The sequence below is a fragment of the Gracilinanus agilis genome, chromosome 4, assembly GCF_016433145.1.
Source record: "Gracilinanus agilis isolate LMUSP501 chromosome 4, AgileGrace, whole genome shotgun sequence".
NCBI lineage: Eukaryota > Metazoa > Chordata > Mammalia > Didelphimorphia > Didelphidae > Gracilinanus > Gracilinanus agilis.
The window spans coordinates 358,344,404-358,371,516 of record NC_058133.1 but is presented as its reverse complement, the minus strand read 5'-3'; the positions used below and the strand labels follow the sequence as shown (position 1 = coordinate 358,371,516).

The following is a 27,113-nucleotide window of genomic DNA, read 5'->3' as shown; positions in this document are numbered from 1 at the left end:
GAGGAGAGTATAAAAGCTGGCTTGGAGCTTAACATTAAAAAAACTAGGCTCTTGGCAACTGATCCCAACACTTCCTGGCAAATAGAGGGAGAAAATGTGGAAGTAGCATCAGATTTTTTTTTTAAACCCTTAACTTCTGTGTATTGACTTATAGGTGGAAGAGCGGTAAGGGTGGGCAATGGGGGTCAAGTGACTTGCCCAGGGTCACACAGCTGGGAAGTGTCTGAGGCCGGATTTGAACCTAGGACCTCCTGTCTCTAGGCCTGGCTCTCAATCCACTGAGCTACCCAGCTGCCCCAGTAGCATCAGATTTTATATTCTTGGCCTCAAAGATCACTGCAGACAGTGACTGCAGCCATGAAATTAAAAGATACTTGCTCCTTGGAAAGAACATTATAGTGAATTTGGATAGCAGCATAAAAAGCAGAGACATCACCTTGCTGATAAAGGTCTATATAGTCAAAGCTATGGCTTTTCCCAGTAATTGTGTATAGCTGTGAGAGGTGAACTGTAAGAAAAGCTGAGTGCTGCAGAATTGACACTTTAGGATTGCAATGCCAGAGAAAACGTTTGAAAGTCCCTTGGACAATAAGGAGATCAAATCGTTCAATACTTAAATTAAATCAGACTATTCATTGAAAGGTCAAATACTAAAGTGAAGCTAAATATTTTGGTCACTTAAAGAGAAGACAGAATTCGTAGGAAAAGACCCTAATGTTGGGGAAGATTGAAGACAAAAGGAAAAGGAGAAAGCAGAGAACAAGATGGGAAGATAGTGTCATGGAAGCAATGAATATGAGCTTGGATATATTACTTCAGGAAATACTGAGGCTTAGCATGCTATTGTTCATGGGGTCACAAAGAGTCAGACACAACTTAACATCTGAACAAGAAGAAGTGGTAATTTGGCTCTCAATGTATCTTTTGAAGGTCAATTCTTCCAAGATAAATCAAAGGTTTGGTTTTGAAGCAAAGTTATAAAATAAGTTGGAATATAAGTTCATTCACTCAAAAAGTATTTCTAAACAATTACCAAGGTGAAATAAGCAGAACCAAGGGAACCCAGTAATAGCAATATTTTAAAGAAAGATTTAGCTACTCTGATCAAAATAATGATCCACGTTAATTCCAAAGGACCCATGATAAAAAAAAATGTTATCTACCCTCAGGGAGAGAAATTAGGGACTCTGAATTCAAACTGAAGCATACTTTTTTAAACTTTCTATATTTTAATTGTTTCATTTGGTTTGTGTTTTCTTTTGTAATATGACTAATATGGAAATATGTTTTGCTTGACTTTACATGTGTAATCAACATCAAACCACTTACTTTCTCAAGAAGGGAGAGAAATGCAAGAGAAGAAGAGAATTTGGAACTCAAAATGTTAAAAAAAAATGATTACTAAAAAAATTTATATGTAATTAGGAAATATTTAATGAAATAAATAAAACTATTTTTTTAACCAGCTACTATGTGCTAGGCAATGGAGATACAAAAATAAAAATGCCACAGCTCTTGCCCTCAAGGGCTTACATTCTATTAAGTGAAACAATATATTCATATGAGTATCTGGATAGAGGGGACAAGAAAAGCTTCTTATAGGAGGTAGATTGAGCTATCTCAGCAAAACTTATTTGAGCTGAGCTGTGAAGGAAGACAGGTAAAGGAATAGTACATTCTAGACATGTCTGTGCAAACGGGATGGAATGTCCTACATGAAGAAGGGCAATGAGATAGTTTCAACTGGAACATGGAGAAAGATGTGGAAACTTGGGAATATAGGCTAGATACAGACTACAAAGGCTTTCGAAAGTTTGAGGAAATGATATTTCATCTTGAAGGCAAAAAGGGAACTACTGAAGTATTTTATGAAGGGGACTGACATGGTCACATCTGAGCTCTTATATGAATGAGACAGTTGGGTGGAGAATGACTGAAGAAAAGACACATTTTGGGTAAGGAGACCAATTAGGAGGTTGCTACAATTCAGTAAGCAAAAGGTGAGGAGAGTCTGGATTTGAGTTATGACTCTGTGAGTGAGGAAATAACAAAAGGGAGAAATGCTGTAAAGGTAGAATAGACAAGACTCAGCCACTAATTCAATATGAAGGTAGAGGGCTGAGGGTGGGGTAAGGGAGAGCAAAGAGTCATGGATCCTCCAAAACTGCAAAGCTAAATAATGATGATGACCTAAACACATATAGAAAAGTTAAGAAGAGGCATGGGTTTGGAAAGAAAGATGATAAATTCTGTTTTGAACATGATGAGTTTGTAAAACTACCTAAAGGACACCCAATCTGAAATGTTAAATAGACATCTAGTGATGTGGGTCTGTAGCTCAGATGATAGGTGTAGACTGGAAGTTAAGATCACTGAAAGGGGCAGGTAGGCATCTCAATGAATACTGAATCAAGCCTAGAGATAGAAGATCTTGGGTGCAAATCCCTCAGCTACTTCCTAGCTGTGTGAAGCTGGGCAAGTTACTTAACCCCAATTGTTAAGGCCTTAATGCTCTTCTGCCTTGAAACCAATACATAGTATTGATCCTAAGACTGGAGGTTAAGGGTTTGAGAGGGGAAGAGAGAGAGAGAGAGAGAGAGAGAGAGAGAGAGAGAGAGAGAGAGAGATCACTGATAACTTGGGATTAAGATGTTTCAGTTGAGTGATAATGTTGGAAGAGTCAGATTCTGTTTTTGCAATTGGCTATGAAAGGGAAGTGATATAGAATAACAGACTGAAGGAATAGTAGGGTGAAAGAAAATTTTTTTAAGGATGGGTAGGGGAACTATGGGCATATTCGTAGACAGCAAAGAATTAAGGTAATAGGGAGAGAGTGATTAGAGAAAAAGAGAAGGAAGGATTTCGGGGTGAGGGAGGCAATCTACTAGAGGAGATGGCATTAATGTTACAATTACCTTCTCATTAGAAAGAAAAAATACCTTATCAGAAACAGGAGTGAAAGAGGAACAAAGTGAGGAGGAAAGGCATTTTGAGATACAGAATGGAGTTCATGATGTTTTCATTTATCTATAATAACATAAGGGTTGCTGTTGAAATAAGAGCTAAATAGAAAATCATTTTCCTTCTCAGGTTCAAATTCCAGGGCAGGGTGGGGAATGCATTAATTTCTTCAGAATCCCAAGGTTCATTTAGTCAATTGTCTTTTCCAGTGCATAAAATGAGATTCTGTAACCTCAGAAAGTTAATGCAACTCAGAAAAATTTACTATAAATGTAAATTAAACCAGATGAATCAAGAGGATCTTTATAGACGTCAGGAAAATAAAAAGCTTTCATAAAAAAAAAAGATTAATGTAAAGAAAATACAAGTTACAAAATTTCAAAAAGGAGAGGAAATATCTTTCACCATGTTAAAATGTCTAAGAGTTCTATCTGTGTTCAGTGAAGCATATTAATTCTTTCCTCAGTCCATTCCCAAGAAACCAAAACTGAATCAGCAGAACTAATCACATTGTTAAGAAGCTAAAGTAAAACAACTAACTACAAAGAAGGAAAAGGGTGAGACTAACCAACTAACAAGCATCTACTCTGTGCCAAGCACTGTGCTAGGTGTTGAGAAAACCAAGACAAAAAAGAAATGGTCCATGTCCACAAAGAGCTTACACTCTATTGGGAGATACAATATGGACTAATATTAGTAGGTACAAAAGAAATACATGGTAATGGTGTGAGGGAGGTTAAGAAAAGCTTCATGTATAACATAAGTCAATCAGTCAACAAACATTTATGAAACATTGACTGTTTCAGGCACTATAGCAAGCATAGTGAAAACAGGAGCCTGCATTCTAATGGGGGAGACATCCTTCAAGAAACTGTATACACCAGATAAATGTTTCTGTATGTATGGAGTTAAATGGAAAATAATCTTGAAGAGAGGAGTCTAGCAATAAGAAGAGCTTGGAAAAGCCTCCAGCAGAACTGGTTTTTTAGGGGAAGACTGAAGGAAGCCAGGGAAGTGAGTTCTGGAAGATGAGGAGGCACCCAGAGGTCACAGAAAAAAACATGGGCAAAGAAGAGAGGTGTAGGCACACTGTCTTACACATAGCCAACACTTCATCAGTGTATGTGGAATTGAAAGAGATTAAAAGTAAACTCTAAGTGAAGCAGAATTTATCCAAAGCATCCCATTCCCTAATTATAACCCTTAAATAAAGTATTATTGTATTTGAGAAACTAACAATTCAATACGCCTCAGTCGGTAAAGAGTCTTTAATTTTCTTTCCAGCTCTTGGATTCTGTGACATGTTAGGTCATTAGCATTTCCCAAACTCAGCAAGAGATTCACATACGTGTACATTTGCCATCCTGTGAATTTACAGAAACATCAAGTTGGGCCAAGTACAGAACACTGGAAGGTAGGTAAAGTATCTCCATTTCTTGGGCTCTCAGACAGAGATGGAGAATGGACCTCGGAGGCCTACTGGTCCTGTGCCCTCATTTACAAATGAGGAATCAGGTTAAGTGATCTGCCCAAGATCACACAGATAGTAAACAGCAAAAATGGGCTTTAAGTAAGGTCCTCTGATTACACAGTTAGTGTTGTGCTACATGCAATTAATAGCCAACGACCACATATGAAAAAGAAAATCCTTTAAATATACAATCAACTTAGAAATATATAAAATTATATATTTCATATTAAGAACCACTCGAAGTTTTAAAATAAAATTATAATATGATCATATAGCATATTCAAGAGGTAGCATGGTATAGTGAATGGAGTTGACCTCAGAGCCAGAAAGACTTGGGTTCAAGTCTTTCCAACTACACCTACTACTTGTGTGACCCTGGGCAAATCATTTAATCTTTTAGTGTTCTAGACCAGTGAAGGGCAAACTTTTTAAAAAGGGGCCAAAGGAAAGGAAATGCTCATCTGTCAGTCTGTTTCTAAGGCAACTCTTTCGAAGTTTCATTGTATTGTATCCCACTCGTTGTATTTGTCAGATTAGGAATAATGTCATGCAGCTTGATAGAACATTTCAAGGCCATCCCTCCCTCCCCCCAGCATCTGGCCCGTGGGCGTAGTTTGCCCATCACTGTTCTGGGGGTTAGGGGAAGAAGAATAAGCATTTACTAACTGCCCATTAAGAGTCAGGCAATGCCCTAAATTCTTTACAAATATTCTCATTTGGTCCTCAGAACAACCCTGGGAGGTAGGCACTATTATCCCCATTTTATAGCTGAGGACCCTGAAGTAGACTGAGGTTAAGTGACTTGGCCAGGGTCACACTGCTAATAAGTATCTGAGGCAATATTTGAACTCAGGTCTTCTTGACTCCAGGCTTAGAACTCTCTCCACTGCACCTCTGGCTATCTCACAACTCTCTTAAAGCTTTAAACTGCACCAACACAGGAAGGTCCTTCTAAGAACTCTACACCACTGAAATCACAGGGCTAGTTTCTGGCCCTAATATATAATGAGAATTATTATAAAGTAGCAATATCATCTTATACTTAATACCTTCCTTCCAAAACTTTTAAAATCAAAATTGTTTGTTTGGACAAAACTGTTTATTTTGCAGGAAGGGTTTTTGTGGTTGTTATTTTGTTCTGTTTGTGGCATAATTCAAAACTGTTTATTTTGTTTAGGCAAAAGTCTGTTCCAAGAACCCCAGGAAAACAAGTGAAATGATTCTTAAGTTATATTAATATGCAAACCTCCATTACTCTTTCAGTCCTTCTTAATTTGAAGATGATTTCATAGAGGGCAGTGACTTCTAGCAAACCTAGTACTTGATAAATACATTATCTCTGGCTCACCCTCTCCCAAACCTCACCTTTGAAAAAAGGCCTTTAGATCCAATATGGTATCCTTTAAGGCTCTCGTGTAACTTCTGCAGACTCTGGATAACTCTTCTCTGGTGTTCATCCTCTTTTAGCTCATTAGCCTTGATTAAGAAATCATAGTGCTCCAATGGTCCATTGCAACCAGCCAAAGCTTTTGAAAAACCATCTGTTAAGCTGTTTGCAGACACACTTTCTGTGCTCTGAACTGTATAAGCTGTAAAACAAAATTTTAAGGCAAATGTTTAATTTTTCCTTAAAGAACAGGTTTTGTAAATGTTCCACTTCAATGACTAAATGTAAAAAAAAAAAAATCTTAAATGGTAAGTGCATACATTTGAGTTCTTTTAGCATTATTTGTCCATTTAGGTACAAATGATTATAATAAATCATAGTTTGATATATTCCTTGAAACTTTTTTTGTCAATTTTATTAATATTCTGCACTTTCAGATCACTTTCATTTCAAATATTTCCTATTGTCTTAGCCTACCATGCAAGCTATTCCTTATACCAAGTTATAATATGTTTTAAAACTTAAAGCTACTGGGGGCAGCTGGGTAGCTCAGTGGATTGAGAGCCAGGCCTAGAGACAGGAGGTCCTAGGTTCAAATCCGGCCTCAGACACTTCCCAGCTGTGTGACCCTGGGCAAGTCACTTGACCCCCATTGCCTACCCTTACCACTCTTTCACCTATAAGTCAATACGCAGAAGTTAAGGGTTTAAAAATAAATAAAAAATAAAAAATAAAAACTTAAAGCTACAGAAATGAAAAAAAAAAAACCAACCCACTACTTTCTAAATAGAAATAAGTTGACTGCTGCTAAGCCCTATGAAAAACCTGGAAAGTTTGGTCAATTCTGAAGACTTTGCTCTCTTCTGCTGCCAACAGAATAGCTGACTGACTAGAGCACAACAGTGCTGAAAACCAGGCTGGAATTCATGTCTAAAAGATGCGGAGGAGGAGGAGGATCAGGACTTTCCAAAGGCCCTCTATTTAAGCAGAAAATTCCTCCTAAGGAACTTGCTATACCAATGAAACTACAGGTCTAGTCTCTGACCCCAATACTATAAAAACTATAATAAAGTAGCAATACCATCTTATACTTAATAACTTCCTTCCGAAAATCTTAAAATTCATCATTGATTTCTGCATCTTAATTTGTATCTGATTTCCTGTATCATACTCTCTTTTGTTCCTTACTTCTCTGGACTGAAGATTCCTTCCTTGGAGAGTCATAATCAACTTCTAGTCCAGAAAAGACTTCAAATCTATGTATACCGATTATTTCAAGCTATGACATTTCTTACTGCAGAGCCTCCTTTTTTGCTCAATTAAAATGATCTGCACCATTTCCATTAAGTTTTTCATCATGATCACATATGAATCAATAAAAAGTACTTGAGAAAAGGAAAATAAATTAGGTATTATAATAGAATAATAAGAGTAATCTTCTGAATCTTCTGTCATCACAAAGCTTATAAACTCAAACTTCATATATTTCTTCATAATTGTTAGTAAGAATAAAAACATTACAATAATACATTAAACATATCTACTTTAGGCTTGATCTAAGTTAATTTCACAAATAAAATGTCATTGCTTTTCAAAAGAGGGACTGATTTTTTACTGTTGCAAAAATATTTTTGAGTGGAGAGATAATGAAATTTTAAACTTATTTTAAAGATGATAGAAATAAACATAAAACATGGCATGTTAGGGGGCAGGTAGGTGGCTTAGTGTATTGAGAGCCAGGCCTAGAGATGGAAAGTCTTGGGTTCAAATATGACCTCAAATACTTCCTCTAACTGAGTAACTCTGTGAAAGTCACTTAACCTGCACTGCCTAGCCTTTAACTGCTCTTCTGCCTTGGAAACAATTAACAGCATCAATTCTGAGATAGAAAGTAAGGGTTAAAAAAAAAAAAAAGCATATTAGAAAGAAAGATGGACAACCCTGATACTACTCTATAACCTTAGGCAAGTCACTCAAACTCTCTGCACCTGAAGTTCTTCATTTACAACACAGGAACCAAAATATTTATACTAGCTACCTCACAGAATTATAGTGAGGAAAATGGCCTGCTAGTAGTATTTTGGTATTGTGGTGCTTTATACATGTTCACTAAGAAATCCTCTAACATCTTTGTGCAGTGCATGAAAATTCTAACTTTATTTTTCAGAGAAAGAAACCAAGTCCCACTGAGGATAAAATAATGCTCAACAAAAACGGCCGAGATAAAAACAGAATCAAACTAGATTCTCAAGGCTAGCTGAGAGATTGGCCAGCTTGGGCCTTGATAGCAGCTGTATAAATTGGAACACAAAAGACTTCTCAAAAGCTGCACTAAATTAAATCTGTTACTAGATCAGTGTACACAAATTATGTGATACTGTTGTCATATTATTTTGATTTGTATTAATTTATCTTATTGTGCTCTAAAAGGACAGTGGGAAAATGCCATTCAGAAGTCCCACCCACTCTGGTGCAAACATCGACACACATCTCTGGAGGCCCAGAAAAGTCCACACTGTTCTTTATTAATTTCATAGAAGACATCTCAAGCACCTCCCTTGCCCAATGGTTCATTAGGTACGGTTGATAACATAAGTAAGTACCCTACCATCTCGTGATTATTGAATAATCCCTTTCATTTAAATGTCAGAGAAAATTTTGGACTTTTTTTATAAGTATTTTACAAGTAGGGAAACATTTATTTATTGAGATATTTTTCTTCATATCTAAACAGTAGGAAAGTGTCAAGTAATGTTCAAGGTAATAAGTTTGACTCCAATTTCTTCAGACTATGCCCAGAAGTTCATTTTAACAACTCAAAAAGTTGTTTTCAAAGAATTGGTCATTTTTTGGAATTCAAGGTTGACACCTTATCTGACTACATTTCCAAACAGATCATTAGCCTCATGAAAAACCTGGAAAGTTTGGTCAATTCTGAAAACTCTGCTCTCTTCTGCTGCCAATAGACTAGCTGACTGACTAGAGCAGTGATGGGCAAACTTTTTAGAGAGGGGGCCAAAGGAAAGGAAAAAAAACTTTAGGTGGGTCAATATAATTTATTTAAAAAGAACAATGATATATTCCATAAAATTCTTGTATTTTTGTGATACTAAGCCTTATTAATGAATGAAAGATTATGAAGGAGAAGGGCTGCATTGGCCTGGGAGCCGTAGTTTGCCCATCACTGGACTAGAGTATAACAGTGCTGAAAATCAGGCTGGAGTTCACTTCTGGAAGAGGTCGAGGAGGACGAGGAGGACGAGGAGGACGAGGACGAGGAGGAGGATCAGGACTTTGCAAAGATCCTCTATTTATTTAAGCAGAAAGTTCCTCCCAGAACCCATAGCTCCTCTCCTACCAAGTCCTCCCAAATTGATCCTGCTTGGTCCTTCTCACCCTTCCAGGTCAACACTGCTCCTGCCAACAAACACCACTACCATCACTAACTCTTCCACTATGAAATCAACAAAGGAACTTGTCTCTATATAAATCTACTAAAGGGCACAGTTCACATATCCAGCTTGTAAGAAATATATTAGGTAATTAGATTCATGTAATATTTTGAAAGTAGGATAAATACCAATATATTTAGAACAAGATAAAGGCATAGATTCTTAGATTTTTTGCCATGAAATCAAAATAAGACACATTTATCAAATCTGAATGAAACTGGAAAGAATTTATATTGTTTTGGATGACAATTGTGAGGAATATAGTATGGACTTCTCTCAAAGAGTTTGTTGGCTCTCAGGGAGCCAAGTTTTTTCCCCCAAGTGACAAGTAGAAACTGAAATTTAAGAGCAGTAACCTTCTCCTCCTCAGACTGGTTGAAAAAAAATTATGCAGATAAGTAGAATTGAAAATGTGCTCCACTCTGGCTAGAACCAAAATGAATATTTAGTACAATTAGATATTGCTGGCCTGTGTTAGGATTAGCTAGCTTCTGTTTTTAGACTGTAACTCTCTATTAAGCAGCCAGTGGTGAACGAGGGGAGGGGTTTTCTCCTGTTAGCGACTAGGATAAAGGAAGGATGCCTGCTCTCATACTTAGCACTTCCTTGTTGGCTGTAACACTTGTAATGCTGGCTCACTCTCTTGACACAATGATGCAAATCAAGATTCAAAAACATCAAAAACATCTCAACAGATGCTGTTTTGTAAAGTAGATAGAAATTAGTAAGATAAATTTTAATATGTCATTTAGCAACCAAGAGGCAACATGGAATAGAAGGTGGAAAAACAACCTTGGAGTCAGAAGACACGAGTTCAAATCTAGGCTCTGACCCATCCCAGAAAGTGACTGAACCCATCACTTCACAGCGTCCCAGGCTAAGGTTACAAATTGCATAGCTGGTACTGGTACATACTGGCAGAGAGTCTCCTTAAGAGGAGTTACTTTGAGCAATCAAATAGGAAATCCAGTCCAAAAAGGAAAAAAATTCAAGTTATAAATGTAAAGTCCCTTTGCCATGATACCCATTTTGAATTCTTCAGTAACTGTAGTGTATGATTCAAAATATCAGATACTTTCTAGCTGTGTGGCCTGGGCAAGATACTTAACTCTATTTGCCTAGCCCTTACCCTTCTATGTTACTAAATCGGAAAGTAAAGGTTAAAAAAAGAAATATATCTAATAAAAAAATAAAATTGGCTTATTACAAGACAACTACAAGAAGTAAACAAAAAAAATCTCTGCTTTTCACTGGATCTAGGGATAATGGCAATAATCATACCCCTTCATGAGGACACTGAGAACCCCAGGAGTTTAAGTGGCTTCTCCAAAGTCACACAGATAAACACCAGAGGCATAATTTGAGTTGAGTTCTTTCTACTGTAACACATTCCCTTGTATTCTTAGAGTATCAAGAGACAAAAATACCCTCCTCACCTCCCCACCCCTGATTCACCACTGGATGAATCTTCTATTAGGAGACCAACCTGAACCAAGATCACTGACAGACAGGTAACGATGAGCTACAATCTGCTTTATTGGAAGGAACATCTACTTCAACATGAATATAGATTCATTTGAAGACATCCAGGCTTCAAAAATCAACTAATTACATGAGTACAGAATTCCAATTCATGCAAAAAAGTCCTGGGATTTTCGAGTGAAACAGAAGCCAATAGTGTAAGTCATATGTAGTGTAAATACATTTTCTGCTTCCTGTCCTAAAAATTGCTAGTGCCTGGGCATAGTCATCATTGCTTGTTATTTAATCACCAGGAACCACTGATCTATACAGAGCTGGAAGAGAACTCATCCAGTCTGGGAGTTCTTAATCTTTTTTTGTGTGTGTGGGTCAGTAAAACTTTTTTGCAGTCTGGTTAAGCCAACAGAATACCTTTTCAGAATGTTTTTTAAATACATAAAATATAATACATAGGATTACAAAGGAAACCAGTTACATTGAAATGCAGTTATCAGAATATTATAAAGAAAACAAGATCAAAGAACCAATGTCAAGAATCCTTCGTTTCTTGTAAAATAAATGGTTCCGATTATATTAAACTAAAAAGCTTTTGTACAAACAAAAACAATGCAGCCAAAATCAGAAGGGAAACAACAAATTGGGAAAAAATCTTTATAACAAAAAACTCTGACAGGGGTCTAATTACTCAAATATACAAGGAGTTAAATCAATTGTATAAAAAAATCAAGCCATTCCCCAGTTGATAAATGGGCAAGAAACATGAATAGGCAATTTTCATATAAAGAAATAAAAAGTATCAATAAGCACATGAGAAAGTGTTCTAAATCTCTAATAATTAGAGAAATGCAAATCAAAACAACTCTGAGGTATCACCTCACACCTAGCAAATTGGCTAAAATGAAAGAAGGGGAGAGTAATGAATGCTGGAGGGGATGTGGCAAAACTGGGACATTAATGCATTGCTGGTGGAGTTGTGAACTGATTCAACCATTCTGGCTGGCAATTTGGAACTATGCTCAAAGGGCTATAAAAGAATGCCTGCCCTTTGATCCAGCCATACCATTGTTGGGTTTGTACCCCAAAGAGATCATAGATAAATAGACTTGTACGAAAATATTTATAGCCACACTTTTTGTGGTGGCAAAAAACTGGAAAAGGAGGGTATGTCCTTCAATTGGGGAATGGCTGAACAAATTGTGGTATATGCTGGTGATGGAATACTATTGCGCTCAAAGGAATAATAAACTGGAGGAATTCCATGTGAACTGGAAAGACCTCCAGGAACTGATGCAGAGTGAAAGGAGCAGAGCCAGAAGAACATTGTACACGGAGACCAATACACTATGGTAAAATAGAATGTAATGGACTTCTGTACTAGCAGCAACGCAATGACCCAGGACAGCTCTGAGGGATTTATGGTAAAGAACACTACCCACATTCAGAGGAAGAACTACAGGAGTGGAAACACAGAAGAAAAACAGCTGCTTGAACACATGGGTTGGGGTGGACATGATTGGGGATGTAGACTGGAAACTACCACACCAATGCAATGATCAACATTTCGGAAATAGATCTTGATCAATGACACATGTTAAAACCAGTGGAAATGCGCATCAGCAAGGGGTGGAGGGGGAGGGGTGAAGGGGAAAGTAGGAGCATGAACGGTGTAACCATGTTAACTTTTCTAAAAAATGAATATTAATAAATGTTAAAAAAAAGACAAAAAAATTAAAAAAGAATCCTTCATTTCTAAACCAATCCTTTATTTCATAAATGAGGAAAATGGCACTGAAATTAAGCAACTTGCCCCAAATAACTTGTAACAGAAGCTGGGACTAAAACCTTGGACTCTTGATCTAAGGTTGGTTGCCTTTTCACTACAACAGCAAGTTCCATTTTTCCATCCCATCTACAATTCACTGTCCCTTCTAGGAACTTGGGAGGTTTTATCTGGGAGTTAACATTACAACTACTGGATCCATTTCTTCAAATGCCCCAAATCAGTAAGCATTTATTAATGCATTAGCACTGCTAAATGCCTGGGACGCAAAATATTTGGAAATCTACTTATACCTGCATGAGAAGAAATCCACCCACTGTGGATAAGCAGTTGTCTTGCCCCTCAGAAATGCTCTTGAATATATGAAGACCTATTAATATGAGAACAGTTGAAACTATCCTTAAAAAAGAAAGCTAAATTCACTCAACTTCCACAATCTTATTCTCCATTAGAAATTTGTTTTCTTGGGGTAGGTAAGGTAGCACAGTAGATAAAGCACCAAGCCAACAGTCAGGAGGACCTGGGTTCAAATTTGTCTAGGCCTTAAACATATCCTAGCTATGTGACTCTGACCAAGTCACTTAACCCCATTTGCCTAGTCCTTGCTGCTCTTCTGTCTTAGAATTGATACTAAGATGGAAGGTAAGGATTTTGTTGTTTTTTTTTAAAGAAAGAAAGAGAGAAAATTGTTTCTGACAGTTCAGTATCATTAGTATAACTAGCATCATTTTTCTTTTGCCTTTTTGTCCCTATTGAACATTCAAATGCAATTGTTATAGTTTTCAAGATGCTTTTATATACACTATTTTCATTCATTCATTCACTATGTCATTTGAACATCAAAATAATCTTCTAAGGATAATTCCCAATTTAGAGATGAAAAAACTGAAAGACAAGTATTGTTAAGTGAATTGCCTAATAGCTGAGGGTTAAATGACTAATTCACCTTCTGTCTTAGTCTACCATTCCACGTGTTCACTACTCTTTAAATAAAACTGATCAAAATGAACAACTGTGGAATAAAAGGAACTGTAGTTCTTTCACAAAGAGAAAGAAAATTGTTGCCAAAATGAACATACACTTAGTTAAATGAAATCAATACTATATAAGGAATCTAGATTTCCAGTTTAAAATGTTTACCCACTGCTGTGAGAAAAATGCACAATCAGGAAAAGCACTTTTAATATTTCTAAAGGGTTGAATTAAAATTTCAGCTGTAAACTTCATTACTGTAATTAGATTTTTTAAATGCATATTTATTAAACATCTATTCAAATTATGTGTTCACAATTATTCATGAGTTATTTCTGTGTTACACCAATTGTAAGAAAGTATAAACAGTGGCCACTGACCAGAAATATCCTGCCACAATGAGAAAGTCTATGGTAAGGTCACAGGCAGCTTGTTTATGTGCCATTACATCCTAATCATATCTCAAAGATAAATGTTAAAGCTGTTTTTTTGTAAAATGGAAACAGATCAATGACCTGAAAAGTCAGACTTACCATCGACATTAAAGACCTACGTTTGGTTCACTGATGAATAAACAAAGTATAGAAAGGAAGAAAATCAAATCATAATTAAACTCTTCAGAAAGACAACATAAGCCATCATCAAGGAATACATCACAAGATGATTTACCTTCATTTATGGAAGGCTGATTTTAGGGGCCTTAAAAGGTGCTTTTGATTTAAATAGAAAAATTATGAAAATTGGAACTGAATGCCTGCTGGTTGCCATTCTCTCCCTTTAGAAGTTAGTTAATCTTGAGAATTCCATGTATAAACGCTGCCAGTGGGAGAAAAAAAAACCCGCACCTTAAATTTCAAGACAACACATCAGTAAATACTGCCTTAAAATATGAAGGAAGCTATTTCAAAGTAATTAAAGATATAATCAAGCATCTTGAGTAACCCCTTAATGTTCAGCTTGTCCTACATTGTTCAAACATGGGATCTGTTTGCTAGCCAAAGACAAAAGGAAAACAGTAAATTTAGCTTCTAATTATAATGCTACATTTCTTTATGTAGCAGGCTTTTTATATTATTTTCCTTTTTTCAAAGTAAGCACATATTTATTTCCTATTTTATCAGGCTAACAAATCCATTTTTGTTAGATTCTCCTGTTTAGTTTTTAGAATAGAAATTAGCTACAAGTAGCTCTGTAGGATCAGGGATTGAGAATTTGAAGTGACCTCTTAGATCACCTAGTACAAGGGTTCTTAATCTTTTTTGTGCTATGAACTCTTTTGTCAGTCTGGTGAAAACTATGAACCCTTCTCAGAATAATATTTTCAAATGTATAAAACAGTTAGGATTTTAAAAGAAACCAGTTATACTGAAATATAGTTGTAAAAAATATCTTTAAAGAGCATCTCAGACCCCAGGTTAAAAATCCCTGAAACAGTTCAACTCATCATTTTATAGATTAGGAAACTGAGGTCCCAAAGCTTAAGTGCCAGGAACAGTCATATAAATAATAAATAGCCAAGCTGGAATTGGAAACCAGGTCCTCTGACTCCAAATCCAACACTCTTTTCACTACAAAAACAGCAAGTAAAAAAGGCAAGGAACTAAGGTTAATTTCTCTTTGAAGTTCCTAAAAATGACCCAATTCTTTAAGGTTCTACAAGTGTTAGAAAACAATATTTAATAGCTATTTTTAGAGTGTAGTGTTATTGCAGTCATTTCTCTGGATAGTTTTTTAAAAGATTAACTGTTCACATCTTGAACAAAAAAATATTCATTCTTGGGAACTTCTAAAATATTCAAGTTGGCAACTACACTGTATACAACTAATAACTTGTACTTCAGTTAACTCATTTATAAGAAAGATATAATTATCTTATGTTGATTAAGTGAAATGCCCTTACCCAATGTATGACTGAAATTTTAGGAAAGACATATCAGATGGAAGGCTGGAGTTTTGTGAGATAAAATTATGAATTCTGAATTTCTTTGTTCACAGCAACCAATAATAGTCTGCAAAGGCTGGAAGGAGCTTCAGTTTTTGCAAAGTAAAGGGTGTAATCTTCAAGAACCTTACAGATCTCCTAAAGCTTGAATTCAACTATATCGTTAAGACATGAAGTAGATGCATAAAGAAATATATGTTCCAGGAAAAGGCTAGCTAGCTAAGTGTTGGAAAGTAGGGCTTTCAGGATAGAGGCCAAGTAAACAAGGTGGGAAGGAAGAAAAGAGGAAGAATGAAAACTGGGGTATAGCAACAAAAGCAATGAAAAGGAATAAATGGAGGGGATGTCTGGAAGCTATACAACAGAGATAAAAAGGCAGGTCCAATACACAAATGAAAGATAAGAGTCTTTGATGGCAGCCCAAGTCAAAGGGAAAAGTAAAAATAAGAAGAGAATATACAAGAAGCTCTTAAGGTAAAGATCAAGGGTTTAACAAAGGCCAGGGAGGCAAATGGATGTGTATTAACCCAATTCTGAATATTAAGAAAGATAATTTATGTAGTCATTACCACGCTCCCCCCCCCCAAATCTAACTACAAAGTTTATTAACAGCATAGAACCCTCTGGAGAAATACTCATGCCCACAAAAAGATGGGAGTCATATGCCTCTGCAGCCCAACCCCTGGATCTCTGCCTCGGTCTGGTTCTGAGAAACGAAGCTAAGAAATCAAGCTTCAATCAGCCGGAATCTTCAGATCTGTCCATTTTTGACCATTAGAAAAGTCTCAGCGTTTTTATACAGGGTAGAACATTTATCCTTAGTAAAAATGTTCCCTGGACTAACTGCAACCCAGAAAATCAGTCCTGGCCAGACTATAGACTTGTTGGGAATGGCCTGAGGGAAGCAGGGTCTATGATTTAACACAATCAAAAACAAAGGGAGCTCTAACCTTTCACAGAGGTAATCTAGGGTAAGCAGACCCCAGGCACCTTTGAATACAACAGTCATGAATAGGCTAAGTAAGGATAAACACCCAGTAGATAGAATTCCTTTAGTGTCAGGGGGCACATCTAGAGGGGATCATTAGCCCTTTCAAAAGTTTCGGTCTACCTGTCGTCACCCCTCCTCCCACAGAGGAAAGGGGCTTAATTTCACTAGGCTACAACAATAAACTTGAAAAGTAGGGAGCCCTCTAACTCTCCGGCTTTATTCAACAATTGAATGACCATCTGTCAGAGATGTTGTATAGGGTCTTCCAGAATAGGGTAGGAGGATAAACTAAATGATCTCTAAATTCCCTACAGCTCCAAGCACTCAAAGTATTCCAACACAAAAAAAATAAAGTGTACTGGGGGTAAGGGCAAATCACTCTATTGTGAACCAATTCACTTTTTTAGGCTCCTGAAGTTCATTTTTTAAAATTTCCTTGGGCACAGACCTTTGTCCCTTCCCTTTATCTCATCACCCGGGCACCCCCAGGAGTGCTGGGCCTACTTGGGCTGTAGTTACTCCTATATGAATAAATTTCTAAATAGATCCTAGACTACTATGTTATACTCCCACTAAAGTTCCAGAGTTCGGAATAGCCTCTAGAGAAGGCACATATAAAAGGAAAGCTTTAACGTCACTGGATAAAAAGAGGCGGGCATACAATAAGGCCACTCATTTCAAATTCCAAAGCAGTCAAAGGAACTCCAATTTCCAGTTCTATAGCAGTGATTGTTGTGGTTGCTGTTTGGTTGTTTCAGTCTTGCCTGACTCTTTGTGGGTTTGGGGTTTTCTTGACAAAGATACTGGAGTGGTTTGCATTTCCTTCTCCAGTTTGTTTTACAGAGAAGGAAACTGAGGCAAACAGGATTAAATGGCAGCTATAATAGCTGAATAACAAGGCCAAGATATTATTTATCATTATGAGAAACAATTAGGGGACATCTGGGTGGCTCAGTAGATTGAGAGCCAGGCCTAGAGACAGGAGATCCTGGGTTCAAATCTGGCCTCAGACACTTCCCAGCTGGGCAAGTCATTTAACCCCTTTGCCAAGCCCTAACCACTCTTCTGCCTTGGAACCAATATTGTATTGATTCTAAGATGGAAGGTAAGGGGTTAAAAAAATTAACTAATATTAGCAAAAATCATATATCATCTAGCATAGTACCCTTGATCATAGGTGGCTGTTTGGGAATGATGACTGTGATGATTAACAAAAGATGATACACTTATTCAGTACGTAAAGTGAAAAATCTTAGATTAACACTTATTTCCTTAACACAAATTTGCTATTCACGAGAGGAAAAAGTGCTCCATTTTCAAAATGGCAAATAATTAACTATATACATGTATAGGAGAAAGCTTAGGGGTTATAATAAACTATATCATGCCTAAGAATCTATGGTCTTGGCACTAAGAGAAAGTCTAGATTATGTGGATATTAATTCTCCTATATTTTGCTTCCCTTTTTTTGCTAAGAAATTAAGCTTAAATAATACAGAATTTTAGGTGTTAACATTTGACCATTAGTAAGATTTCAGCAATTTTTGTATTTTTTCTACATAAAGAAAACTATATCTCAGATAAAGCTATCCCTTCTTGATAATTTTGACTATATCCTATTTTATAGATTTAGTAGATGTTATTTCCTATTATTGAACTCCTTAGGGCTCATTAATTTAGTAAAACAGAAATGGAATTTAAAATGTCATATTTTTCTTTTTTTTTAATTTTTCTTTTTTTTAACCCTTAATTTCTGTGAATTGGCTCCTAGGTGGAAGAGTGGTAAGGGTTGGCAATGGGGGTCAAGTGACTTGCCCAGGGTCACACAGCTGGGAAGTGTCTGAGGCCAGATTTGAACCTAGGACCTCCCGTCTCTAGGCCTAACTCTCAATCCACTGAGCTACCCACAGCTGCCCCCTAGAATGTCATATTTTTAAAGAGATTTCAATTAATCCAACTGGCCAATTAATATAAAGATTTGGATGATCAACATTCAAAGCCAATTCAAGATCCATAAGTTTTCCATAATTTCCCAGCCCAATGGTATGATTTTCTTCCTTTGCCTTCAGCCCTTTCCTTTGACTATTCCCTTCTTTTCTTAAAATAGTTTATTCTCATTAACCTGTAAGAGAAAAAGTCTTGTTAAAAAAACAAGCTAAAGAAAAAAGTGTAGAAAAAGACTATCATAAAAAATGAAGCCATCAAGAGTAAGAAAAAAATTTAGAGAAAATGAAATCAAATAAGGGTTTTTATAACAAAGTACCACTTTTTCTTAATTTTTTAAAATCTCATGATTTTAAATGCAAAGTTAAATGTTGACCAAATTTTTATATACACCAGCTCCCAAAAATTCATACAGGGAAATTAACTACAATTTCATTGTAGTGGAAAATTATAGGAATTATTCATAAAACCAAATTTCCTATTATGATGTTTCAAAAATATTCATATAGATGCACAAACAGATGTCTACTGGCCAAAGTACAATGTGTGGCAGGATACTGGTATAAATATTAGAACATTGCAAATAGCAGATGGACTATAAACTAACTGGTTCCCAGAAATGAGCAGGGAAAAAAAAAAACAGGAATGCATTCAATAAATCGTAAAATGCTTTCAACCATACCAAAGCACTCTTCAAAACAAAAACTCATCTTCTAAACAATATTCTTTTACTGAATTTCTATGACTGCAGACATATAAAACAATCATCTCTGAAAAACTGAAATTGTGTGTGGCCCAAATAGAAACAGAAAGACACATGGTAAGGGGGAAAGATTTAAACCTTATGTGCAAGAGGTTAGAAGACATCATCCAGAAAATGTATGACCAGATGAGGAGATGCTCCAGTCATAAGGTGAGAACAATAAAGAATGAAGATAGTGTGTAAAATGTTCATAATCCTTGACCCAAAGATTCTACTGTTGAGCATATACCCCAAAGAAAAAGAAAAAGAAGAAGCCCTTCATACAAACTAAAATGTTTATAAAAAGCAGTTTTGTATGTAGTGGTAAAGTTTGTACTTTATGGAAACATAGTAGATGCCCATTGACTGAAGAAAAGCAAAACAAATCGTGGTATTTGAATGTAATGGAATATTATACTGTGCTGTAAAAAAAAAAAAAAAAAAAAAAAAAAAAAAAAAAAGGATACAAATAATGAAGCAGAGAAACAGAGAAATTAATTGACTAAAGTAAGGCAATAAAAAAAACATCCACAGTGTAAATGGAAAGAACCACCAAAAAAAAGCTAAAAATGAATGTTGCCTTACTAAACTGTTAGTAGAGTTATGAACTGGTCCAGCTATTATGGAAAGTTATTTATATCTATGCCCCAAAAAGTCATTAAACTGGGCATACCTTTTGATATCACTACTGTAGTACACAGAATTGGGGCTTACATAGCAAAGAAATCAGAGAAAGAATAGGACCTATATGTAAAAAAAAAAATTTATGCAGCTCTTTTCATAGTAGTTCAAAATTAGAAATTAGGAAGTGTCCACTTATTGAGGAATGGCTAAACAAATTATGATAGATGAATATAAATGAAATATTATGGTGTCATAAGAAATGATGAAATTGATAGACTCAGAGGAAATGGGGAGGATCTCTATGCTACCTACAGAGTAAAGTAAAAAGCAGAAAAATAATTTATAACATTATGGAGAAACATTGAAATCAATGACAACATTATAGAGAAAAACAATTTTGAAAACCTGAAGAACTCTAAACAATTCAATATTAAAACACAAGTCCAAAAGTCTGAAGATAAAATATGCCATCCATCTCCTGCCTACCAATTAGGTGATGGACTTAAAATAAAAGTGAGACGAACATTTTTAGATATGAATAATGTAGGAATTTGGTTTGCTAAGCTATGTATCTGTTAGGAAGGTTTTTTATTTTTTAGAAAAATTATTCAGTGGGCAGCAGGAGGAAACAAATAATAAATGCTTATAAAAAAGAATTAATTTTTTAAAAGAAAAAATGAATATTGCAAAATTTCAAAGAACAAAGTTGGCCTTAAAGAAGAGATATGAGAAGAAACCTCCTCCCCTTCCTTTGCAGAGGTAAAGGAGAAAAGGGTGGTCTACAAGTGCAGACCTTTTTATATATATGTTTGTGTGTTGGTATACAATGTACTATGATATATTTTGCAGAAAAACCCAAATTAATGTAAATTAGCTTTTGTACTAATCTTTACTTTTTACTGTGATGATTATAATAGCAAAGGAATGTGTCAAATAGGCATATGACTTGGATAGTGTATATAAGTCATATATAACAATATGTAGTCCTAAAACATAATTAGATCTCAGTAATTAATATTAGTATCACTGAAATCAAAAGATGAAAAATACATGACTAAATACCTATACAATTATTTTATGATCTAAATGAGAGTTCTTTTCAGCAGAGATTAGGCTAACAAGCTTTCTAGATGGTTTGGATGATAAAGTGGGAAACAGGATGTCACAAGAATACAATCAGGAGTTCTTGTTCATCTTTCTCAGAAGAGGATCAATGACATCAATAGGTGATATCTTGACTTGAACATGAATTGTATTTAAGTGAAGCAGAGTTGCACAAAGATTTCAGCCTCACTCTCTCTTCATCATAGTCTAAGTTATCATAGTCTAATAGCAAGACAAAGGTCAGGACAACTGGCAATAAACCAGGATGCAGTAGATGATTTTGGTGTTTTCAACGCCTTGACCAAGCTCTAAATGCTCCATAGTACATGATTCGGCTGCTTACATGGCCTTTGGAACAAATCGCTGTGGTCCACCCGTCCTGCTGGAAGAAGTCTTCACATGCTTGGGGTGGACATCCCCCTAACTCACCAATGGGTTTGAGGTCTGTAGATTATCTTCAACATTTAGCCCATCTGCAGACACCGTTTTACCAGAATGTGACCACTGCACATGCTACAGCTTTTTGGAGCCACAAGTGAGAGTTGAGTGCAGAAGGCCACCAAAGGTGAATGAGCAGCCTTCTCAGTAATCCCTCACTCCAGAAGTCATGGTCCTCTCAGAACACCCCATACACCCCAATATATTCCAATCAGGATCATGCTAACAGCCTCAGATTTCTCTCTTTTCTTGTTCCTATATTTGGAGCTGCCTAGACATAGGGATCCAAGGACAGTTTTCTTTCCTTTGCATCCCCTAGAAGTTATGCAAAATCATTATAATAATAGCTAACATTCATAGAGCACCTTAAGGTTTGTCAAATACTTTACATACATTATCCCATTTGATTCTCACAAACAGTATAACAGTCCTTTGTATCTCTTGGGTTTTTTTAGCTTGTCAACAAATATCTGAAGGAATACTATACACATACACACTTCTAGAATAGTCTGGATAATTGATAAATACATTGCAAGTTTTCAAATAGAAAGATTATGTATACTTTGTTCTTTTAGATACTAAAATTTGACTAGATCACAAAAATGCATAATAAATTAAACAATGTTTTAGTTTAATTAGATGAAAACTCACATTTATTTAATATCTTTTATATGCACAAGTTCAGATAAGAAAGAGATCCCAGCCCTCAAAGAGCTAAAATTCCAAAAGGGAATTGCTACCCATATGCAAGCAACTATATAATACAAAATAATATACAATGTCACAAGAAATATAAAATGAAATGTAGATGAAGTTTCACAAGCAAAAAAGTCACACCAAATGACAGGGGTACATAGAATGGAGAATAGCTTCATTGAGAATGTGACAATTTGATGGTTTCCTTCTAAGGGTTATGTAGGAGTTGAACAGATAAAGAGTGGAAAGGGAGAATATGCAAACATAACAGCAAAGGTGGGAAAACATGAGGTGGGTTTGAAAGTCATAGTTTGGCTGAAATGTGTGGAAAGAAATAATAAGAGAAAAGATTCTAGAAGCAAAAGATGCCAAGCAAGGATGTTTAAGCTTAACTTAGTAGTGTGCAGTGTGCAGGTAGAGATTTTTGTACACAGGATAGAACAGATGGAAGCAAAAAGGTAAAGTCTCATCTGACTGTTCTGGATGACAAATTAAGGATGGAGTGAAAAGGGTAGTGAGTGAAAATAGATATACTTTTAAGGAAGAGATTGCCTTGGTCCAGATGGGTAACAGTGAAGATAGTATTATAGTAGTGGCAATGGTAACAAGGAGCAAATTAATTCAATGAATATCACTAATGTAGAAAAGTTAAGGTAGCTTTTATCAATGTAACTATGCAAATTTAATTCAATTCAAATCAGCAAGCATTTTTTTTCTTTTCTTCTAAAGCCTTACTTTCCATCTAAGAATCAATATTATGTATTAATTCCAAGGCAAAAGAGTAGTAAGGGCTAGGCAATGGGGGTTAAGTATCCCATGGTCACCTCTCATCTCTAGGCATGACTCTCAATCCACTGAGTCACCTAACTGCCTCCTCAAAAAAGAATTTTTTCTAAGAATAATAAGAATTATTTCTAAGAATAAGTGTAAAGACAAAAAAAGAAGGCAGATCTGGTTTCAAGAAGCTTACATTCTACTAGCCAAGTAATATAGAAGAAAGAACCTGAACTGAGAGTCAGTAGACTAAAGAAAATAAGTACTAAATTTGGGGTCAGGAAGACATTTATAAGTTGGGTGGCCTTGGACAAGTCATCAGCCTCTCAGAGCCCCCATTGAGGCATTTGTAAAATAGGGACTACACTGATAGCATTACCTGCCAATAGGACTATAGTGAGAAGTTTTTTGTAAAACCTTAAAGCACACATGAACTCAAATTTCTGAATTTGCAATCTGAGGACTTAGACTCAAATTCTGACTCTGTTGCTTTGTATCTGTATGACTTTAGACAAGTCACAACCTCTGTTTTTTGTTCTTTTTCTTTTTTTTTGTCACAGTGACCTCATTTCTTCCTCTGAAAAGTGAGAGTATTGGATTAGACAACCTCTGTGGTTCCTTCCAACTCTAAAATTATGATCTTATTAAACCAGCCTCTTTATAGAACTATAGGCAAGTCACTTAGCTGGGTGCCTCAGTTTCTTCATATGAGTGGGATCCAAGATCTCCTCTAGCTCTGAAAATTCTATAATGCTGTGGTTCTAACAAGATTTAATTAAATAAGTGTTTACTGAGTGTTTATTATATGCCACATACTGCAGCAAGTGATGGTAGTAGAAAGAGAAAATATTTATTGATTTCAAGGAGCTAACACTTGGGAGGGGAGGGAAAAGAAGGGGGATACCAGAAACAATATATACTAAGATAAATACAAAAGATGGAAAAAGTGAATAAAAATATTTTCAGGGAGGGAGAACACTAATTATGAAGATCAGAAAAAGGCTTCTGGTACAAGAAAGCACAGGAGCTTTGTTTTGAAAGAATCACAAGAATTCCAAGATCATATGCCATCATCTTACATTGCATGGCTATATAAGAAATGTCAGTAATGAAACAAGGAAGCAAAAAGTGATTCCCAGAGAAAGAAGCACAAATACCTCTTTGTTTGTTCCTTATGACATAAAGGATAAATCACAACTTTCTGTGCCCCCAGGCAACTTTGACTGTAAATTGCAGAAATTGTTGCTTATCCCTACTGGAAAGGAGTCAATTCACTAGGAGCTTCCTACATGGATGAAATCACAGATCTAGATCAAAAACAAGGGGAAAGGGGGCAGCTGGGTAGCTCAGTGGATTGAGAGCCAGGCCTAGAGATGGGAGGTCCTAGGTTCAAATCTGGCCTCAGACACTTCCCAGCTGTGTGACCCTGGGCAAGTCAGTTGACCCCCATTGCCTACCCTTACCACTGACAGAAGGTAAGAATTTTATAATTTTTAAATTTTAAAATTAAAAAAAAAAAACAAGGGAGAAAAAAGAGAAAAAATGGTTTTGAAAGGGAAAGAAAGATACAAGAATAGTATTTATGAATGTGTGAGATGGCGGTGTTGAAAATATAAACTTCTGGAACAGAAGGATGAATGTCTCCTTTAACTTTGCTAAGGAAATTTTTTTATTTCCTTTTATTCTTCCTGCATCTTTTAGTTAACATTAACCTTAACTGATCAAAACCTGTCCCACAGAATGCAAAAATGTACTTAAAGCCCTAAACATTCCTTAGATAAGAAGCCAGAGGAAGAATAGGAGCTGTTCTTTACTCCTGGGTGGAATGTGAAAATCTTTCTCCTCAACCAGACTGTTAGTGAATCCTCTAAATTTAGTAGTTTAATCTGTAACCTGACTTAATTTACCTATAGAGTTTATTTAATGAAATGTGTTTCCTGAGGAGACATAGAAGATTATGATTGTTTAAATCTGTTCAACTTTTATGACACTGAAAGAAGTTTGAGATTACAGATCTATCTTCTTTTATGGCCTAAGAGAAATAAATGTACAAGACTGCAAAAAGAATGAATTATTTCTCTGTCGCAGATTTAAATATGCCTATAAAAAAAAACACTTGTCAGAATTCTCATGATTCTTCAGGTTTTCTCAATTTATTCTTAAGCATAATGATAAAATCTATGGTTTGGGGTTGTTTTTTTTTAACCTCCATATCTTCTGCATTGTAGGTAAATCTACATTTTTGACAGTAGTTTTCCACCACATGAACTCAAAGAGGAGATATTTCTTCCATAGCAACTTCATGATGCTAACTTCTTAACCATGACCTGGAATCCCAATGGATTAGCAAGGGTCAAGTTGACCTGAACGCCCGAGTCTGCACATAAAACACCTTCCAGAGTAGTTAGAGACATGGGTATCGGCCCCTAATTTGAGATACTAATATGTAAAGGGGAATGAATTCCATGAAGTCATTGGTATCTGCAGCTGGATGGACAACCGTGACCGTGATTTTGACCTTGGCCATAAACATAATCATTTCCTAGCTGGGAGGACAAGCCTCCAGTCTCAAGGTATCCCCACCTTCCACCATCCCAGGCAGGTGCAGCTCCTCCTCTCACTCCCTCAGGCATTCCACCTACGCCAGGCCACCTTCCAACAGACCACAGGCTCCGAGGGACCGAGAAAACTAATGCGGCAGAGCCCTGACCCTCGCAAGGACAGACCACTACACAGCCATCCATCCTGGCTCCGCCTCCCTGGGGCTCCGTCACTGACCTTTCCGAGGGGGCCTCCCGGGGACAGTCGCAGGGGCAGAGCCAACAGCGGCTGCAGAGGCTGCCCGAGCCCCCCATAAGGTGCATCTGCCCCGCACCCAGGTCTGCACCAGGGGCCGCATAGTAACCCAGGGCGACAAGGAAGGCGCCATCTTGGAGAGGAAAGGGGGCAAAAAAACTTTATTGAGACCAAAGGAAGGACAGGGGAACAAACGAAGCCAATCAGATTCCTCGGCCTTGCCGCGGCTCCTCCTTAGAATGAGTGTAGGAACCTGAACCGCAGGCAGGGAGCCCTGGGACCTGAGGGTTGAGATAAGCCACGTCGGCCACCGTTGGGGCCGCCTTTTTCCCTTCCAGGAACTATTCGTCTACAGACTACAACTCCCAGGGTGCCCTGCGACCAGCGGCGGGGGGTTGGGGGGGTGTTTTTGGTTTTTTTTGTTGTTGCTTTTGATAGAGATTTGGTAGAGATTTGGAGATCACTCTAATCCTAGGGTTCTTACCTTTTTTTTTTTTTTCCCTTTTAAATGTCATGGGCTGAAGACAATAGACCTCTTCTCAGAATGTTTTTAAAAGGTTAAAATAAAGAGCAAAGAAAACCAATTATATTGAAATAATTATCAAAATATTTTAAAACAACTACAACTCAAGTTAAGGGAACCCAGGTTGTTAAGATCCCCTGTTGTTTTAGAGTCCCACTCCATACTCCATCCTTAGATTAGCAGAGAATGGAGGGGTGTCCCACAGTCACCAAGGTCCAGCCACTTCCAATAACTGAAAATTTTGCAGAATACTTGAACAGTAAATAGGGTCATGTCAAAGAAATAATTATAGTTACTAATCATCCGCCCACTTAAACCAAGATCTAGAGACCAAAAAAGAAAATAAAAGTAAAGTCACAGATACACAATTTTGAGGCAAAGAGTAACCTACAACACTAAGAAGTTGACTGAGACCAGCACATAATGTCAGAGACAATTTGAACCTAGGGCTTCATGAGTCAGTCTAGGACCTCCCAACTTGCTCCTACTGCTCCCTCAAGGATAGAGTGCAACATGCACATATATAAACACACCATTCTCTATACTTTTCATAACAAGACACCCAGTTTTATAGCCTCATTTCTTATCTTTAAGAGAAGCAACTGGCAGAATAGACAGAAAACTTTCAGAGCCACTGACTACCAATGGCAACCTGAAGTATTCTACCAGTAATCTGACCAGATCAATGATCACATTCCAAAAATGTATACTAAAGACAGAAAAAAAAAAAACCACTGTCTCCACATACACTTTTGACCTTTTAATAAGCAAAGAGGTTGCAAAGGACTTCAGCAAGAAAAACAAAAGTGTTAATAGTTAATCTATTAGAAGGAAAGCAGTGAGTTTACAAGGCATAAAACAAATTACCTCTTACCTCTTCATAAAACTATTATTATATATGGAAATGGATATGTATATAATCAGAACTCACTGACAATTTATAGTTATAGTCATCTGGACTATAGATTTTCCCTCTCAATAGAGTAGGAGCAAGAATTAAGCTCTTCAGGACCTTGAGAAGTCTTATCCTTGAC

The 27,113-nt window shown here is 36.5% G+C and overlaps 1 protein-coding gene across 2 annotated transcripts in view; it reads right to left on the bottom strand.

Annotated features, from left to right (window-relative positions):
• AFG1L (AFG1 like ATPase) overlaps positions 1-25,689 on the bottom strand; it is a 217,422-nt gene extending 191,733 nt beyond the window's left edge. For both annotated transcript variants that reach the window (XM_044676669.1, XM_044676670.1), the window contains exons 1-2: positions 25,539-25,689; positions 5,798-6,021 (exon numbers count right to left, since the gene is read on the bottom strand). In XM_044676669.1, the coding sequence (XP_044532604.1) occupies positions 5,798-6,021; positions 25,539-25,689 (375 nt within the window). The remainder of the gene's footprint in view (positions 1-5,797; positions 6,022-25,538) is intronic.
• Between the last annotated feature and the right edge of the window lie 1,424 nt (positions 25,690-27,113).